General features: G+C 45.8%; 1 protein-coding gene across 3 annotated transcripts in view; it reads left to right on the forward strand.

The window, feature by feature from the left end:
• The first annotated feature begins 304 nt into the window (after window positions 1-304).
• Window positions 305-20,097, forward strand: part of amacr (alpha-methylacyl-CoA racemase) — a 53,425-nt gene continuing 33,632 nt past the window's right edge. The window contains exons 1-4 of one of the 3 annotated variants that reach the window (XM_052525823.1): window positions 305-412; window positions 520-735; window positions 1,141-1,395; window positions 3,927-4,070. In XM_052525823.1, the coding sequence (XP_052381783.1) occupies window positions 1,149-1,395; window positions 3,927-4,070 (391 nt within the window). In that variant the 5' untranslated portion in view covers window positions 305-412; window positions 520-735; window positions 1,141-1,148. Of the gene's footprint in view, window positions 413-519; window positions 736-891; window positions 914-1,137; window positions 1,396-3,926; window positions 4,071-20,097 lie in introns of those variants that run through there. The other 2 variants (XM_052525822.1, XM_052525821.1) reach the window with 2 other exon arrangements.

Here is a 20,097-nt window from a genome sequence, read left to right on the forward strand (position 1 = left end):
AAAGTTGTCAGCCCTGTCTCAATGGCAATGTCGGTGCTAAAATGTATCCACGATTAGTCCTCTATCTATCTCTATGACAATAGGCACAACTCTGATGTAAAGTTTTTTTTTTTTTTTCAAAGTTGCCGAAATGCCAATTTCGTCCACTTATATCAGTGGATTTGTAATAACCGAATTATTACAAAACGCCTATTCGATTAAATAAGCCCCAAATAGCGATTGAGCAATAACAAATGTTGTTGACCAAATTCGACACTCATTGACCTCCATACAAAACTTATTTTCTTGGACAGATTTTTGGCGGAGTACAACCTCTCGCTTCGCCTCTTCCTCTTTGGATAAACAATACATTCTTGTGGATATTTTGTCCCAAATGTCAGCTGAAGGACAAACCACACAGCATACCAGTAAAGTAAGTTCAAATGTAATTGTATTCAACGTTCTGGTTTGTAAGGAACATTTACACGATTTTGCAAGCATTCGTTTCATGTTGTATACCAATTAATTATGTATTTACAGCTGGATTAATCAGACTATGGCCTCCGTTAGTACCTACAAAAAGACGCTGATGCAATGCCTTCTATTCTCTACAAATGACTGTCCAATACGAGTTCTCCACGTTTAGTGATTTTTTAAAGACGTCAATTCCCATGCACCACCAGGAGTTGGACGTCACCAGGAAGTACCCGTAGTCAGAAATATTTGGTTGAGTTTTGTTGTTGTTGTCCAGCAAAGGTAGGTGTTTCTGAGTTTCTATGAAATAGAGTTATGCCCAAACACTATAATTGAATACTTCAAACATTAGCACATGTACTGCGTGTTCGCTATTTATCTACATAGCATGTCAAAAGAGAACTTAGCCTAGATAGTAATGGAAGCAACCCTGCCAAGTGAACTATGACCCATATTCATTGTAAGTTGCCCGCGGCTGTCATTGAATAGATTTATATTGTACAAAACCCGTTATCAACCTATATTGACTGCACAGTAGCATGTAACAAAATGTAAATAATATATATAGTTAATAAAGGTGTTCAAATGATGTAATTGTTATGATGGGTTAACCGCACACTGTCACACTGAATAGCATGTTCATTACATCACATAAAATACATTAGAACACCCATCTTTCAACAGCAGTTGCATTCATGGCGCTTGCTGGTGTGCGTGTCATCGAACTTGCGGGCCTGGCCCCAGCGCCCTTTTGCGGCATGATTCTGGCTGACTTTGGCGCCAAGGTGATCCGAGTGGACCGGACCAAGGTTGCAATGGCAATGGACACGCAGGCTCGAGGCAAGCGCTCGGTGGCGATCAACCTGAAGAGCCCAGAGGGAGTAGCTGTGCTGAAAAGACTCTGCAGTCAATCAGATGTCCTCCTTGAGCCCTTCCGCAAAGGTCAGATATGTTCATATTTGGCCTTCTTTGAATATTTCAGTTACTGAATTGTGAAAATGCCCCCTTAAAGACTAGATATATGGGGTGATTGAATGCCACTCTATTCTGTAGAAACGTGGTCAATTATTGACAGGTGATAAGAGATGAGAGTCAGGGTTAAAGGTATCAACTATTTACTAAATGAAGAGAGCAACATTACATGTCCACCACGGCCTGATTGGGAGTGGATGTACTATACAGTGTAAGAAAATGCATTTGTATGCACCAGCTGGTGTTGGCCAAGTCATAAATAAGGAAAGGATTCCCATACACAGTTTGATTGTTCCCACATGTATTCTGCCCAAAACACATGTAAAAGTGAAACGTGTGATGGAACTATAAGCCTTTGACGCATTATTGGTTTATCCATAGACCGCAATGCGTAGACCAGTGCATTTTATTTTCAGCTCAGAAATCAAAATGGAATAATTTCATACTGGATTCGGAGGGACATCTTCCAAGTGTGCAGTGCACTTGGGATACATTCCAATGTATAGTATCAGAAATTGTACCATCAATTCATAAAAGGAGACTCCTCCTTGCTAATCAAGGGAACAATCTTAGCGCTTTATTTTCATGAAGAAGCCTCCTTTAAAAAAATAAAAAAGAATCATAGTTGTCCAAAAACAAATGTAGTCCACTGTTTTCCCTATTAAATGGGTCAAAGCAGCCATTCCTAAACACTGTAATTAAAACCAGAGTGAAATCAATTGCTCTCATCTGGTCTACTTCTGTGCTGGGTTACAATGTGAGTTTCTCTCCTCCTGTGGTGTAAAAAAGGTTAAGCTCTTTGCTCAGGTTAAATGCAGAAGACACATACAGGCCATGGGAGAACTGGGACATTTCCAGTTTCCAGGAATTGTGTACAGATTGTTGCGACATGGGGCCGTGCATTATAATGCTGAAATATAACGTGATAGCGCAGGTGAATGGCATGACAATGGGCCTCAGGATCTCGGCACAATATCTGTGCATTCAAATTGCCGTTGATAAAATGCAATTGTGTTCGCTGTCCATAGCTTATGCCTGCCCATACCATAACCCCACCACCACCATGTGGCACTCTGTTCAGAACATTGACCGCTCGCTCACACGACGCCATCTCCAGCGTACCAGTAGCCATCGAACGTGAGCATTTGCCCACTGAAGTCGGTTACGACGCCAAACTGCAGTTAGGTCAAGACCATGGTGAGGATGACAAGTACGCAGATGAGCTTGCCTGAGACGGCTTCATCAGCATTCCAGGTGGCTGGTCTTAGATGATCCCACAGTTGAAGAAGCTGAATGTGGAGTGCCTGGGCTGGCGTGGTTACACATGGTCAGTGGTTCTGAGGCTGCTTGGATGTACTGCGAAATTCTCTAAAACAACGTTGGTAGTGGAAAAAAAACGTTACATTTTCTGGCAATTTTCTGGACGTTCCTGCAGTCAGCATGCCAATTGCACGCTCCCCCACGCTTGAGACATATCTGGCATTGTGTTTTGTGATAAAACGGTACATTTTTAGAGGGGTCTTCTATTGTCCCCAGCACAAGGTGGACCTATGTAATGATCATGCTGTTTAATCAGCTTCTTGATATGCCACACCTGTCCGATGGATGGATTATCTTGGCAAAGGAGAAATGCGGGGATCTTTTATTTCAACTCATGAAACATGGGACCAACGTGTTTTTATATTTTTGTTCAGTATATAATTGTCATTTTGTCAGGCTTGCCTTTCCAAATAGAATTGAATCTTTTTTGCTCATATAATTAAAAAAAACACCTTGCTTAGTGTCTGATAGCCACTCCTATAAAAATGGTAGCCTAAAACATCCTAATAAAGGACCTTTTGAGTACATCAAAATGGTTTGATATACCTCAACTGGTATGCCATCCAGCCCTGGAGTTTTCCCAGATTTAAAGGCTTTAATTGCATGAAGAAGTTCCTCTAATTTGTCCTTCACATTAGTCTTTCTGTACAGCTGTTAATTTTACACTTTTAACAGAACAAATATTCAGTTCGTGGAGATGGGAGGATCCTGAAATGAGAACAACATATGCTTAAAGTACTTTGCTTCCTCTTTCAAAATATAGTTTGGTGATTCATTTGTAACAAGTTTCTGTACATTTTTGGTAGTATTTCTGTTGAATGTGAGCTGTACTTACTTTCCCACTTCCATCAATTCAGCTGGTGGCTGTATTGAAAGGACATTTTTTCCCAGGGTTTGCACTGGTTGGTGTGTCTGATGGTCATGAGTGCAGGGTCTATAGAAAGAAATAGACTGTGCCAGACAGTGTCCCTGGACCAACCTCAACTACATGGTTTGCAAGAAGCTTCAGGCTTTATTTGCTTTGTGGTGCATTGTCTTCTGTTTCTGTGGATGTGGTTTAAGTGTTTGGTGTTGAATAAGCTGTGACTGGCTAATGGTACACTTTGTTACGCCTCTGTACTTTTATTCCTAATTTGAAGGTAAAGTCTGTTCCTCTCCTTTAACTGTGTGTTTCTGTGTAGGAGTTATGGAGAAGCTGGGCCTGGGTCCAGAGGAGCTACTGAAGGAGAACCCTCGTCTGATCTACGCACGCCTCACTGGCTACGGCCAGAGTGGAGCCTATGCCAAGGCTGCTGGTCACGACATCAACTACCTCGCCATGTCAGGTAGAAACAACTTGACATTACGTCCATCAACAGCTTCAGTTGAAAATCAGATCTAGAAATACACACTATTCAATGGCATATTAGTTAGGACTGATAGCACTACAGTTACTGAATGGTCTCGATGGCAACCATCTATGTGTCTGCACGAGTACTGTGCCATTTTTGCATCCCTTTTGATATTGTAAATATAAATTGTGCACCCCTATTGCATTTTAAAACCATGTTCTATTAAAGTAAGTTCCCTTTAACCTCTCTGGGATTTGTGGGACAGCCAGTGAAATTGCAGGGCGTCAAATTCAAACAGAAATCTCATAATTAAAATTCCTCAAACATACAAGTATTATACACCATTTTAAAGATAAACCTCTTGTTAATCCCACCACCGTGTCCAATTTCAAAGGCTTTACGGTGAAAGCACACCATGTGATTGTTAGGACAGCGCCTAGCCACAAAAAAACACAGACATTTTCCAGCCAAGGAGATTTACATTTACATTACATTTAAGTCATTTAGCAGACGCTCTTATCCAGAGCGACTTACAAATTGGTGCATTCACCTTATGACATCCAGTGGAACAGCCACTTTACAATAGTGCATCTAAATATTTTAAGGGGGGGGAGAAGGATTACTTTATCCTATCCTAGGTATTCCTTAAAGAGGTGGGGTTTCAGGTGTCTCCGGAAGGTGGTGATTGACTCCGCTGTCCTGGCGTCGTGAGGGAGTTTGTTCCACCATTGTGGGGCCAGAGCAGCGAACAGTTTTGACTGGGCTGAGCAGGAACTGTACTTCCTCAGTGGTAGGGAGGCGAGCAGGCCAGAGGTGGATGAACGCAGTGCCCTTGTTTGGGTGTAGGGCCTGATCAGAGCCTGGAGGTACTGAGGTGCCATTCCCCTCACAGCTCCGTAGTCAAGCACCATGGTCTTGTAGCGGATGCGAGCTTCAACTGGAAGCCAGTGGAGAGAGGAGGAGCGGGGTGATGTGAGAGAACTTGGGAAGGTTGAACACCAGACGGGCTGCGGCGTTCTGGATGAGTTGTAGGGGTTTAATGGCACAGGCAGGGAGCCCAGCCAACAGCGAGTTGCAGTAATCCAGACGGGAGATGACAAGTGCCTGGATTAGGACCTGCGCCACTTCCTGTGTGAGGCAGGGTCGTACTCTGCGGATGTTGTAGAGCATGAACCTACAGGAACGGGCCACCGCCTTGATGTTAGTTGAGAACGACAGGGTGTTGTCCAGGATCACGCCAAGGTTCTTAGCGCTCTGGGAGGAGGACACAATGGAGTTGTCAACCGTGATGGCGAGATCATGGAACGGGCAGTCCTTCCCCGGGAGGAAGAGCAGCTCCGTCTTGCCGAGGTTCAGCTTGAGGTGGTGATCCGTCATCCACACTGATATGTCTGCCAGACATGCAGAGATGCGATTCGCCACCTGGTCATCAGAAGGGGGAAAGGAGAAGATTAATTGTGTGTCGTCTGCATAGCAATGATAGGAGAGACCATGTGAGGTTATGACAGAGCCAAGTGACTTGGTGTATAGCGAGAATAGGAGAGGGCCTAGAACAGAGCCCTGGGTACACCAGTGGTGAGAGCGCGTGGTGAGGAGACAGATTCTCGCCACGCCACCTGGTAAGAGCGACCTGTCAGGTAGGACGCAATCCAAGCGTGGGCCGCGCCGGAGATGCCCAACTCGGAGAGGGTGGAGAGGAGGATCTGATGGTTCACAGTATCGAAGGCAGCCGATAGGTCTAGAAGGATGAGAGCAGAGGAGAGAGAGTTAGCTTTAGCAGTGCGGAGCGCCTCCGTGATACAGAGAAGAGCAGTCTCAGTTGAATGACTAGTCTTGAAACCTGACTGATTTGGATCAAGAAGGTCATTCTGAGAGGGATAGCGGGAGAGCTGGCCAAGGACGGCACGTTCAAGAGTTTTGGAGAGAAAAGAAAGAAGGGATACTGGTCTGTAGTTGTTGACATCGGAGGGATCAAGTGTAGGTTTTTTCAGAAGGGTGCAACTCTCGCTCTCTTGAAGACGGAAGGGACGTAGCCAGCGGTCAGGGATGAGTTGATGAGCGAGGTGAGGTAAGGGAGAAGGTCTCCGGAAATGGTCTGAAGAAGAGAGGAGGGGATAGGGTCGAGCGGGCAGGTTGTTGGGCGGCCGGCCGTCACAAGACGCGAGATTTCATCTGGAGAGAGAGGGGAGAAAGAGGTCAGAGCACAGGGTAGGGCAGTGTGAGCAGAACCAGCGGTGTCGTTTGACTTAGCAAACGAGGATCGGATGTCGTCGACCTTCTTTTCAAAATGGTTGACGAAGTCATCTGCAGAGAGGGAGGGGGGGGGGGGATTCAGGAGGGAGGAGAAGGTGGCAAAGAGCTTCCTAGGGTTAGAGGCAGATGCTTGGAATTTAGAGTGGTAGAAAGTGGCTTTAGCAGCAGAGACAGAGGAGGAAAATGTAGAGAGGAGGGAGTGAAAGGATGCCAGGTCCGCAGGGAGGCGAGTTTTCCTCCATTTCCGCTCGGCTGCCCGGAGCCCTGTTCTGTGAGCTCGCAATGAGTCGTCGAGCCACGGAGCGGGAGCCGGCCTGGAGGATAGGGGACATAGAGAGTCAAAGGATGCAGAAAGGGAGGAGAGGAGGGTTGAGGAGGCAGAATCAGGAGATAGGTTGGAGAAGGTTTGAGCAGAGGGAAGAGATGATAGGATGGAAGAGGAGAGAGTAGCGGGGGAGAGAGAGCGAAGGTTGGGACGGCGCGATACCATCCAGTAGGGGCAGTGTGGGAAGTGTTGGATGAGAGCGAGAGGGAAAAGGATACAAGGTAGTGGTCGGAGACTTGGAGGGGAGTTGCAATGAGGTTAGTGGAAGAACAGCATCTAGTAAAGATGAGGTCGAGCGTATTGCCTTCCTTGTGAGTAGGGGGAAGGTGAGAGGGTGAGGTCAAAGAGGAGAGGAGTGGAAAGAAGGAGGCAGAGAGGAATGAGTCAAAGGTAGACGTGGGGAGGTTAAAGTCGCCCAGAACTGTGAGAGGTGAGCCGTCCTCAGGAAAGGAGCTTATCAAGGCATCAAGCTCATTGATGAACTCTCCGAGGGGACCTGGAGGGCGATAAATGATAAGGATGTTAAGCTTGAAAGGGCTGGTAACTATGACAGCATGAAATTCAAAGGAGGCGATCGACAGATGGGTAAGGGGAGAAAGAGAGAAATGGAGAGATGGCTCACAAAAGTCATAAATAGCGATTAAATTAATCACTAACCTTTGTTCTTCATCTGGTGGCACTCCCAGGACTACATGTTACACAATAAATGTTTGTTTTGTTCAATGAAGTCCCTCTTTATGTCCAAAAACCTCAGTTTAAATTGGTGCGTTATGTTCAGTAATGCATTGTCTCAAATACCATCCGGCCATTTGAAATAGCAGAGAGCCAAATCAAATTACAGAAATACTTATCATAAATATTGAAAGATACAAGTGTTATGCTTAGGATTAAAGAATCTTCTTGTTAATCCAGCCACTATGTCAGATTTCAAAAAGGCTTTACCACGAAAGCTAACCATACTACACTGCTCAAAAAAATAAAGGGAACACTAAAATAACACATCCTAGATCTGAATGAATGAAATATTCTTATTAAATACTTTTCTTTACATAGTTGAATGCGCTGACAACAAAATCACACAAATTGTCAATGGAACTCAAATTTATCAACCCATGGAGGTCTGGATTTGGAGTCGCACTCAAAATTAGAGTGGAAAACCACACTACAGGCTGATCCAACTTTGATGTAATGTCCTTAAAACAAGTCAAAATGAGGCTCAGTTGTGTGTGTGTGTGTGTGTGTGTGTGTGTGTGGCCTCCACGTGCCTGTATGACCTCCCTACAATGCCTGGGCATGCTCCTGATGAGGTGGCGGATGGTCTCCTGAGGGATCTCCTCCCAGACCTGGACTAAAGCATCCGCCAACTCCTGGACAGTCTGTGGTGCAATGTGGCATTGGTGGATGGAGCGAGACATGATGTCCCAGATGTGCTCAATTGGATTCAGGTCTGGGGAACGGGCGGGCCAGTCCATAGCATCAATGCCTTCCTCTTGCAGGAACTGCTGACACACTCTAGCCACATGAGATCTAGCATTGTCTTGCATTAGGAGGAACCCAGGGCTAACCGCACCAGCATATGGTCTCACAAGGGGTCTGAGGATCTCATCTCGGTACCTAATGGCAGTCGGGCTACCTCTGGTGAGCACATGGAGGGCTGTGCGGCCCCCAAAGAAATGCCACCCTGGAGTTTTCCCAAATTTAAAGGCTTTAATTGCATGAAGAAGTTCCTCTAATTTGTCCTTCACACCATGACTGAGTTGTTGCCCTCCTACGGCCTCCTCCACATCTCCTGATGTACTGGCCTGTCTCCTGGTAGCGCCTCCATGCTCTGGACAATACGGTGACAGACACAGCAAACCTTCTTGCCACAGCTCACACTGATGTGCCATCCTGGATGAGCTGCACTACCTGAGCAACTTGTGTGGGTTGTAGACTCTGTCTCATGCTACCACTAGAGTGAAAGCACCGCCAGCATTCAAAAGTGACCAAAACATCAGCCAGGAAGCATAGGAACTGAGAAGTGGTCTGTGGTCCCCACCTACAGAACCACTCCTTTATTGGGGTGTCTTGCTAATTGCCTATAATTTCCACCTGATGTCTATTCCATGTGCACAACAGCATGTGACATTTATTGTCAATCAGTGTTGCTTCCTAAGTGGACAGTTTCATTTCACAGAAGTGTGATTGACTTGGAGTTACATTGTGTTGTGTTCCCTTTAATTTTTGAGCAGTGTGTTATCTGAGGATAGCACCCCATCAAACAAACACAGACAATCCTATTTCATCCCGACAGGCGCGACACAAAACTCAGAAATAATGATTCATGCCTTACCTTTTGAAGATCTTCTTTTGTTGGCACTCCAATATGTCCCATATTGGTCCTTTGATTAAGTCCATCGTTATATCTCCAAAATGTCAATGTTTTTGGCACGTTTGATCCAGAAAAACACCAGTTCCAACTTGCGCAACATAACTACAAAATATCTACCTGTAATCTTTGTCCAAACATTTCAAACAACTTTCCTAATACAACTTTAGATATTTTTTACGTAAATAATTGATCAAATTTAAGACGGGATAAACTGCGTTCAATAGCGGATAAAAACAAAGTGGACTAAATTAGGAAAACACTGTTGGCAGCAGTTTCCAATATACAGCAGATAGTTTCTACTTCAATGCAACTCAAACATGACGCAATGGATATCCCAGTGGCACATCTAATCCCTGATTGTCTGCGAGTGGATTACAAACCCAAATGTGTAGAACGCGGGGAATCAGACAGACCTAAAAAATTATGTAAGAACTAACTTCCCTTACCCACCACCTTACTGATCAACGCCCAGTCAGCGAGGGTAAAAGTCTGATGAGCTGTCAGCGACTCTGCGCTTCCAACATGAATAGTGGGAGGCCTGTTTGCTGCCGTTTACTGAGACTTGGCTGGATGACAGAGTCCCGGACAGGGAAGTCGGCCGGCTTCACACTGGTCAGAGCGGACTGATCTGACCGTCACAGGGAAACATCACGGTGGTGGCATCTGCCTGCTTGTCAGGGACCAGTGGTGTAGATTGATCCTGGTAAGAGAGCGACTCGGTACCCCCGACATTGTACTGTGTACATTCAACCGAAAGCTAATACAGCAAAGGCATCAGAGATTATTTATCTGTCACAGAAACTGGAATCCATCTCCCCGACACAACCAAAGTACATTTTAGGGGATTTTAACAACTGCACTTTGCACAAGGTCCTACGAACGTACCAACAGTATGTGAAATGTCACACCAGGAAAAATAAGACTCGGAATTTGTGCTATGGGACAATACCAAATGCTTTCTCTGCCACCACCAGACCTACACTGGGGACATCAGACCACAATGTTGTCTACCTTCGGCCAACCGACTGTTTGCTCCTGGAGAGGGAGAAACCTACAGTTAAAACTGTCCTCATCTGGAACGACAATAGTATCACTCGTCTCCAAGGGTGTTTTGAATGTACTATGTGAGAGGTATGAGGACAGCAGCTCTGATCTTAACAAACTCACACATAGTCTGAAACAATGTAAACTTCTGTGTTGAGTCAATTGTGCCTACTAAAACCTGTAAAATTGAGAGTATTAACTTTTGTATTGCTTGTTGGTTTGGCAATGCCACTGTCAGCCAGAAAAATATGCAGAGAAGGATTATCACCACAGGTAGCTTGGATGAGATCTGTAAGGTCAGGCCCTCAGCAAGGCTCACAATTATTTAGACCCAAGCCATCCCCTGGTCCTTCTGTAGCTCAGTTGGTAGAGCATGGCGCTTGTAACGCCAGGGTAGTGGGTTCGATTCCCGGGACCACCCCTTCGAATGTATGCACACATGACTGTAAGTCGCTTTGGATAAAAGCGTCTGCTAAATGGCATATATTATTATTATATATTACCTGAACTTTGAACTACTCCCCTCTGGGTGCAGGTGTAGGGCACCCCGGAAGGAAAACGGAACTAGACAATCATTTGTGCCAGGTGTGATATCCCTCCTAAACAGCTCGGGCTAATGCTCCTATTGACCCAGTAAGGGCAGCAGGCTAGTCTCTTATTTAGTGGTATGTTATGAATGTTGTATTGTAAATTTGTTTTCTACTGTATTAAATTCTACTTAGTGTACATGATACTGCAACAAAATTTCCTCATGGGGAGGGACAATAGTCAGTAATTAAGTTTGCATTTTTACATTAATACAAAGTAAACATCTTTGTCGATACAATAGCCTACTTTGTATGGGTGCATTTTTTGAATCTTTCTCAATCTAATACTTATTGCATTTACTGAATTATTGTTTAAGTACTATTTTTTTCTTCATTTTGTGCCACTTTGAAGGGTGGAGCCGTGCTTCAAGAAGTTTCATGACATGTTGTAGGCTAAATACAAACACTGTCCTACAAATCTTACAGGGAAATTGGGTTTTGAAATACTTTGGGTATTGTCCTCTGGTCACATTTATGATTATTTAAAAATATATATTGTGGTAGACCAGGGGTTTGGTCAAGATGTTTACACAGACCAGACACGGACTGTGTATGATTAGTTCTGTTTCAAGGGTGTTTATTAAATAAGAAATCAACAGAAAAGGATAGGTCTCCCCCATGAGACCCTCTCCGGGATACCGTCTTCGGGCTCCGGGTCTTGCTGTATCCTGTCGGCCACCGTCTCCAACTACACGGATGTCACCTTATTTCCCCCAGTCCTCCTCTGTGTGCTGCCCTTCTGGCAGCTTTATGGGACTTGTACAGCTGGTGAGCAATCAGCCCTTGATTACTCAACAAGGGCACTGCGTTCATCCACCTCTGGCCTGCTCGCCTCCCTACCACTGAGGTACAGGCGTGCCCAGTCAAAACTGTTCCTGCTCTGGCTCCCCCATGGTGGAACACACTCCCTCACGTTACGTAGGACTCCGTCTGTCATCAGGCCTTCCGAGACACCTGAAACCCCCCCTTTAAGGAATACCTAGGATAGGATAAAGTAATCCTTCTCACCCCCTTAAAAAAGATTTCTGTTAAAAGGGGTTCCACTGGATGTCATAAGATGAATGCACCAATTTGTATGTCTCCCTTCTTAAATATAAATGGTAAATTACTCACCACTCCACAATCAGCCCCGTTTCCATGCTTGCCCCTGGCCTGGTACACAGCAGAAATCGCCTCGTTATGTATAGCTCCATCTGTCAAGGCCTAAGAACCACCTGGTAACTCGATTGCTCTGTTGGGGAGGGGACTGTCCTTTCCCCTGTCTCCCTTCCAGACCAGGGGAGCATGGTCTGTGACCAGGGTAAAGTGGGTACCTAACAGGTAATACTTGAGTGTCTAGCGCCCACTTCATCACTAGACACTTTTTCTCAAAAATTGAGTACATTTTCTCTCTAGGTACCAGCTTTCTGCTGATGTACATGGGGTGCTCCTCCCCATCGTATCTGGGACAGAACGGCGCCTAGTCCCGTATCACACGCATCCATCTGGACCACCATCGACACCTGAAAATCGGGCATTACGAGATTCGGATGGGAGCACAGAGCTTTCTTCAGACAGCTGAATGCTGCTTCTGTCTCTGTATTTTCATGAGGTGGGCCCTGGTTAGATCGGCGAGGGGGAAGCTATAGCCGCAAAGTTGGGGATAAATCATATAGTATCCTGCCAGTCCCAGGAAGGACTTGACCTGTGTCTTGGTGCGTGGAACGGGCCAGTCGCGTACTGTGTGAACCATCCTCTCCTGGGGCTTGATGTTCCCCCCGTCCGATCAAATACCCCAGGTACTCCACCTCCTCAACCTAGTTTGCATTTCTTTGGGTTCGCTGTCAACCCGGCTCGTCTGAGCGCATCCAGCACCGCCTGGAGGCGCGTCAAGTGCTCTTCCCAACCTTGGCGGTGGATGATGATGTCATCCAAATAGGCCGCTGCGTACTGCTGGTGGGGTCGAAGTAATAATATAATAATATATGCCATTTAGCAGACACTTTTATCCAAAGCGACTTACAGTCATGTGTGCATACATTCTGTATGGGTGGGGAATCGAACCCACTACCCTGGCGTTACAAGCGCCATGCTCTACCAACTGAGCTACAGAAGGACCAGTACTTTGTTCACCAGCCGTTGGAATGTGGGCGGGGCTCCGTGGATACCGAACGGGAGCACCCGGTACTGAAACAACCCGTCTGGTGTCGAAAACGCTGTCTTCTCCCGGGAGGAGGCTGCCAACGGTACCTGCCAATATCCTTTGGTCAGGTCAAGGGTGCTGATGTACTGGGCGATGTACTCTGTCGATGAGCTCGTCCACCCTCGGCATGGGATATGCGTCGAACAAGCTGATACCGTTCACCCTCCGGAAATCGTTACAGAAGCGGAGGCTACTGTCCAGTTTGGGCACCAATATGATGGGGCTGCACCATGCACCGTGGGACTCTTCAACAACCCGCATCCTCAGCATAGCCTCAACTTCCTGTTTCACAACCTTCCTTCGGACCTACGGAATCCGATATGGCCTCTTTCTTACCGTTTCGCCGGGCCGGGTACGGCTGTGGTGTTCAATGAGGGTCGTGCGGCCCAGCTTGTCAGAGAATTCCGCTGTGTTCCGATCGACAAGCTCTCTGAGCTCTTGCTTCTGGGCCGGGTCGAGGTCTTCATTGCTCGGGACCTCCACTGGTACCGTTGGCATTCTGGGTCCCGACCATAACACGGCCAAGGCTGTCCTCTCGTGCCACTTCTTCAACAGGTTCATGTGATAAATCTGAGGTTTCCGTCTCCCGGTTGCCGTACACGGTAATCGACAGGCCCCAGCTTCTCGACCACCTCGTATGGCTGCTTGGCCTCCTCCCGTAGAGGAGTTTGAACGGGGAAAACGCAGTGGAGGATTGGGGGTACTTCTCGATCACGATGTTGGTCCATACGGTTGGATACCGCTTTGTCACCGTGAACACAGGAAATGGACACCCCCTACCCCTTTCGGTCTCCTGGCTCAGCAGGCTCGTGGTTACGAGTGTAACCATACTTCTGGAGTACAATAGTGCTTCTGTGTCGTGTCAGTCAACCTTCACCGGGACCATGGTTGCAGTTGATTCGGGGTGTGCCCAACAGGAGGTGACAGTTCACGGCGTGACCCACCTCGCCTCCAGGGCTTGCTGATGGCCCGAGTCCTCTCGACCCGAGCAATGCCAGGCAATATGCCCCGGGAGCCACACTCAAAACACCTCCTTTGGTCTCCTTCTACCTGGGGTCGTCGGTGGCGGGCCGACCCTACCCCAGCCGTCTCTCCACGGGTTTGCGGTCCTTTGGCCCTGCCGACTGTCGGTTCGGGGTACACAGCGGTGGGGCTGTCCTTCCTTCCCCTCAAACTGGTCGCCGACTCTGCCCGGCTCCCACTCAGCAGGGCCTGAGTGTTCTGATCCGTCTCCACTGCTTTCAGGAGGCCCTCCAAGGTCTGGGGTGCGCATAGGCTCGCTTCCCTCTTCATGTTGTGGGGTAGCGCCCGTAAGAAGCGATCCAGGACAAAGTGGTCCTGGATGGAGAGGGTGGATACATCGGTTGGTAGCCATGTCCTAGTAACCCTCAGTAGGTCGCTCATCTGGGCTCGGGGGATGCATCGGCTACGAACCTCCAGTCGTGGAACCGTTGAGCCCGATGGGCCAGGCTGTACCCGTTCCCCGCCTGTTCATCATTCAGGTCCCAATACGCCTTTTGGGTATTCCCAGAGAGGAACGGGGCCAGCAGACTCGCCCACTTCGGCCTTGGCCATCCTTCCTGTAGAGCTGTCCGTTCAAACGTACAGAGGTAGGTTTCAACGTCATAGTCTTCCGTTAGTTTGAGTAAACACTGGTTGATGTGATTTAGAAGAAGCTCCTCCTTGCAGCTTCCTGATTTCCTCAATGAGGTGGACATTTTGTAATCTCTGTTCCTCCATGCTGGTGCTGCGAAAGCGTCAACCCTGATCTGACCACGTTATCAGATTTCCCGCATTCTCTACCACTTGTGGCAGACCAGGGGTTGGGTCAAGATATTTACACAGATCAGACACGGACAGAGTATGATTAGCTCGAAAGAAAAGGATAGGTCTCCCCCATGAGACCCTCTCTGGGATACCGTCTTCTGGGCTCCAGGTCTTGTTGTATCCTGTCGAGCACACAAACTCCCTCGTCTTAGCTCGGGCACCGTCTCCAACTACACGGAAGTCCCCTTACTTTCCCAGTCCTTCCCTGTGTGCTGCCCTTCTGGCAGCTTTATAGGGCTTGTAAAGCTGAAGAGCAATCAGCCCTTCGAGGCCTGGCACGTCCAGCAGATGGAGTCATCACCTCGATGTATACTCCGTCTGTCACCAGGCCTCAACGAGTCTCCCCCTGGTGGCTGACCTGCTGTACGCCACTATGTATGTATGTATGTATGTATGTATGTATGTATGTATGTATGTATGTATGTATGTATGTATGTATGTATGTATGTATGTATGTATGTATGTATGTATGTATGTATGTATGTATGTATGTATGTACATTTACATTACATTTAAGTCATTTAGCAGACGCTCTTATCCAGAGCGACTTACAAATTGGTGCATTCACCTTATGACATCCAGTGGAACAGCCACTTTACAATAGTGCATCTAAATATTTTAAGGGGGGGAGAAGGATTACTTTATCCTATCCTAGGTATTCCTTAAAGAGGTGGGGTTTCAGGTGTCTCCGGAAGGTGGTGATTGACTCCGCTGTATGTATGTATGTATGTATGTATGTATGTATGTATGTATGTATGTATGTATGTATGTATGTATGTATGTATGTATGTATGTATGTATGTCGCTCTGGATAAGAGCGTCTGCTAAATGACTTAAATGTAAATGTATGTATGTGTGTATGTATGTCGCTCTGGATAAGAGCGTCTGCTAAATGACTTAAATGTAAATGTATGTATGTGTGTATGTATGTATGTGTGTGTATATGTGTGTATATGTAGATAATATTTAAGTATAATATAATTACACTTTTTGAATTAGTAATTTAGTCAAATTTACTACAATTTAAAATGTAGTTTTTGTTGTTGTTGAGTGTTAACTGTTTTTGATAGTGAGTGTTTTTACACAATAGAAGACTAAATTAGTGTAATTCCTATTGACATGAATGTGGTGTCATGTTTTACATTTGTTATTTAGCCTACACTCTTATCCAGAGCGACTTACAGTAGTGAGTGCATACATTTTCATACTTTTTTTCATACTGGTCCTTCGGGGGAATCAAACCCACAACCCTGGTGTTGCAAGTGCCATGCTCTACCAACTGAACTACATGGGACACTATATTAAAGTTAACTTGTCATTTGTTCTTTGTTTTTGAGCTATGTCTGTTTTGAAATGTGTGAGAAAATTACCTCATGTTGAAAATTCTCAGTAATCTACAGCAGAATTCTATTTAAGTGAAAATTCCAGAGAAGCCGGTGTTTGGAGAATATATTAGCACAGGTGTTGTTAGCCCCGATGCGAAGTCGAGGGCCGGCAAACCGTGGCAATACCTGCTTCGAGGGCTTTATCACTTTTATACAACTGGTTACTAACATATTCAAATAATGATTGACATTTTCATTAATTTTTATTTTTATGAATTTATTCATACTATTTCATCCTTCCACAAGATATAGTCCTGACACAAATCTAGGGTTGCTACCCAAAACGGCTGGTCATTTGCCAGAGACGCGACCCAGTCGTTCGTTCTAAATGTCACATTGCCATACTGGCTGGCAACGTTCTTATCCCTTGCTTGCGAGCTAGCCAACTACGGCTATCTTAGTCACGTCAAACAGTGCAGCATGAATAACAACAGTAGCTACATTTGCATTTGTTTTAAGCGGTTTTTCTAGTGACATTTTATTTGGACACATCATAACAATGAGCTAATGAGGCATGATTCTACCTGGCATAGAAAATGTGCTCTCTCGTCAGGACATTGTTTAGAGGAGCTAGCCAACAACACAGCTAACACAATCACTTCAAACTGAAGCTGGAAAGACTGCAAACTAGCTGCACTTTTGTTTAGTTTGACCCTTTTTTCAATTGACATTTCTTTGTATATATCCACAAAAATGATGCCAGCTGATTCATTATTTCGACTGGCTGAGAAACGCTGCTTCCTGTCCTGACACGTTCATTACTATGGGACAGCTGGAGATCAAATTTGAATATTGAAACAATGTTGCAAATGTCGGCGAGACAGACAGCGAGGTTTATACAAATCTCTGCTGTAGAAAACTAAATGTTAGTCTAAAAGAAATGGGAGATAATGTCAAGATGCTTTTTATAGTGGAGATCAAGTTTGTAAATTGCCTGGCTGGGCTGATGAGAAAGTGGATTGCGCAGTCAGATGAAACAGTAAATAGGCATTTTAAACATCATAGATTTTGCCGGTGGTAACTTGTGGAAAAGACACCAGCTGGAATGCAATTTTGATCAAAACATCAAGAGAGACCTCTGTGGGATGTTCAGCGCTGTGAACATCCCACAGAACTCTAGCTTGGCTTCCTGATATCACCTTTCATCTTATATTAATCCTGTCCATCTATGACAGTGTTGTTTTGTTTAAAATATATGAATTATTTTAGATTTAATGGCTAAATCCAAATGTGCTATAGTGAAGAAACTGCTTTCTCCTGCTGCACTACGATGTAAGGATTGCATACATGTGCATTGTCAGTGGCTATGACATAGGGTTCAGCCAGGAGTTGATAGACAGTCGTAAGAGCAAATGAAATGGTAGGAGGGACATCCCAACTTCAAGTGATTTTAGATTTCACTGTTTGAGAAGGATTTAATCCTAAGAAACCTACATACACATTGTTTGAAGTACAATAGACCAACATAGCTACTGTAGTAGGTCAAAGCTGTGTGATGGAAAACCTTGGTAGAGCATAGATGGAGTAGGCATTGTGGTGTTCATGGGAATTTCCTTTTTCAGCTTCAGACAAATGCCTACTTCTCACTTAAAATGTATTTTTTGTTTTTAAGTACACTACATGACCAAAAGTATGTGGACACTGGTCGAACATCTCGTTCAAAAATCAAGGGCATTAATATGGAGTTGGTCACCTCTTTGCAGCTATAATAGCCTCCATTCTTCTGGGAAGGCTCTCTACTAGATGTTGGAACATTGCTGCGGGGACTTGCTTCCATTCAGCCTTGAGCATTAGTGAGGTCGGGCACTGACGTTCGGTGATTAGGCCTGGCTCGCAGTCAGCATTCCAATTCATCCCAAAGGTGTTCGATGGGGTTGAGGTCAGAGCTCTGTGCAGGTCAGTTAAGTTCTTCCACACCGATCTCAACAAGTCATTTCTGTATGGACCTTGCTTTGTGCACAAGGACATTGTCATGCTGAAACAGGAAAGGGCCTTCCCCAAACTGTTGCCTCAGATTTGGAAGTGCGGAATCATCTAGAATGTCATTGTATGCTGTAGCCATAAGATTTGCCTCACTGGATCTAAGGGGCCTAACCCGAACCATGAAAAACATCCCCATACCATGTTTCCTCCTCCACCAAACTTTACAGTTAGCGCTATACATTTGGGAAGGTAGCGTTCTTCTGGCATCCGCCAAACCCAGGTTTGTCCGTCGGACTGTCAGATGGTGAAGCGTAATTCGTCAATCCAGAGAATGCGTTTCCACTGCTCCAGAGTCCAATGGCGAGGAGCTTTACACCACCCCAGCCATCGCTCGGCATTGCACATTGTGATTTTAGTCTTTTGTGCAGCTGCTCGGACATGGAAAACAATTTCATTAAGCTCCCGATCGAACAGTTTTTGTGCGGATGTTGCTTCCAGAGTAGAGGTCGACCGATAATGATTTTTCAATGCCGATACCGATTATTGGAGGACCAAAAAAGCCGATACATATTAATCTGCCGAATTAAAAAAAAAGAATGTACACTGCTCAAAAAAATAAAGGGAACACTTAAACAACACAATGTAACTCCAAGTCACTCAAGTGGTAGCATGAGACGGAGTCTACAACCCACACAAGTTGCTCAGGTAGTGCAGCTCATCCAGGATGGCACATCAATGTGAGCTGTGGCAAGAAGGTTTGCTGTGTCTGTCTGCGTAGTGTCCAGAGCATGGAGGCGCTACCAGGAGACAGGCCAGTACATCAGGAGACGTGTAGGAGGGCAACAACCCAGCAGCAGGACTACTACCTCCGCCTTTGTGCAAGGAGGAGCAGGAGGAGAACTGCCAGAGCCCTGCAAAATGACCTCCAGCAGGCCACAAATGTGCACGTGTCTGCCCAAACGGTCAGAAACCGACTCCATGAGGGTGGTATGAGGGTCCGACGTCCACAGGTGGGGGTTGTGCTTACAGCCCAACACCGTGCAGGACGTTTGGCATTTGCCAGAGAACACCAAGATTGGCAAATTCACCACTGGCACCCTGTGCTCTTCCCAGATGAAAGCAGGTTCACACTGAGCACGTGACAGAGTCTGGAGACACCGTGGAGAACATTCTGCTGTCTGCAACATCCTCCAGCATGACCGGTTTGGCGGTGGGTCAGTCATGGTGTGGGGTGGCATTTCTTTTAGGGGGCCGCACAGCCTTCCATGTGCTCGCCAGAGGTAGCCTGACTGCCATTAGGTACCGAGATGAGATCCTCAGACCCCTTTTGAGACCATATGCTGGTGCGGTTGGCCCTGGGTTCCTCCTAATGCAAGACAATGCTAGACCTCATGTGGCTGGAGTGTGTCAGCAGTTCCTGCAAGAGGAAGGCATTGATGCTATGGACATGCCCGCCCGTTCCCCAGACCTGAATCCAATTGAGCACCTCTGGAACATCATGTCTCGCTCCATCCACCAACGCCACGTTGCACCACAGACTGTCCAGGAGTTGGCGGATGCTTTAGTCCAGATCTGGGAGGAGATCCCTCAGGAGACCATCCGCCACCTCATCAGGAGCATGCCCAGGCGTTGTAGGGAGGTCATACAGGCACGTGGAGGCCACACACACTACTGAGCCTCATTTTGACTTGTTTTAAGGACATTACATCAAAGTTGGATCAGCCTGTAGTGTGGTTTTCCACTTTAATTTTTAGTGTGACTCCAAATCCAGACCTCCATGGGTTGATAAATCTGATTTCCATTGATAATTGTTGTGTGATTTTGTTGTCAGCACATTCAACTATGTAAAGAAAAAAGTATTTAATAATAATATTTAATTCATTCAGATCTAGGATGTGTTATTTTAGTGTTCCCTTTATTTTTTTGAGCAGTGTATTTGTAATAATGACAATTACAACAATACTGAATGAACACTTATTTGAACTTAATACATCAATAAAATCAATTTAGCCTCAAGTAAATAATGAAACATTTTCAATTTGGTTTAAATAATGCAAAAACAAAGTGTTGGAGAAGAAAGTAAAAGTGCAATATGTGCTATGTAATAAAGCTAATATTTCAGTT

Source organism: Oncorhynchus keta, chromosome 9, assembly GCF_023373465.1.
Source record: "Oncorhynchus keta strain PuntledgeMale-10-30-2019 chromosome 9, Oket_V2, whole genome shotgun sequence".
Lineage (NCBI taxonomy): Eukaryota > Metazoa > Chordata > Actinopteri > Salmoniformes > Salmonidae > Oncorhynchus > Oncorhynchus keta.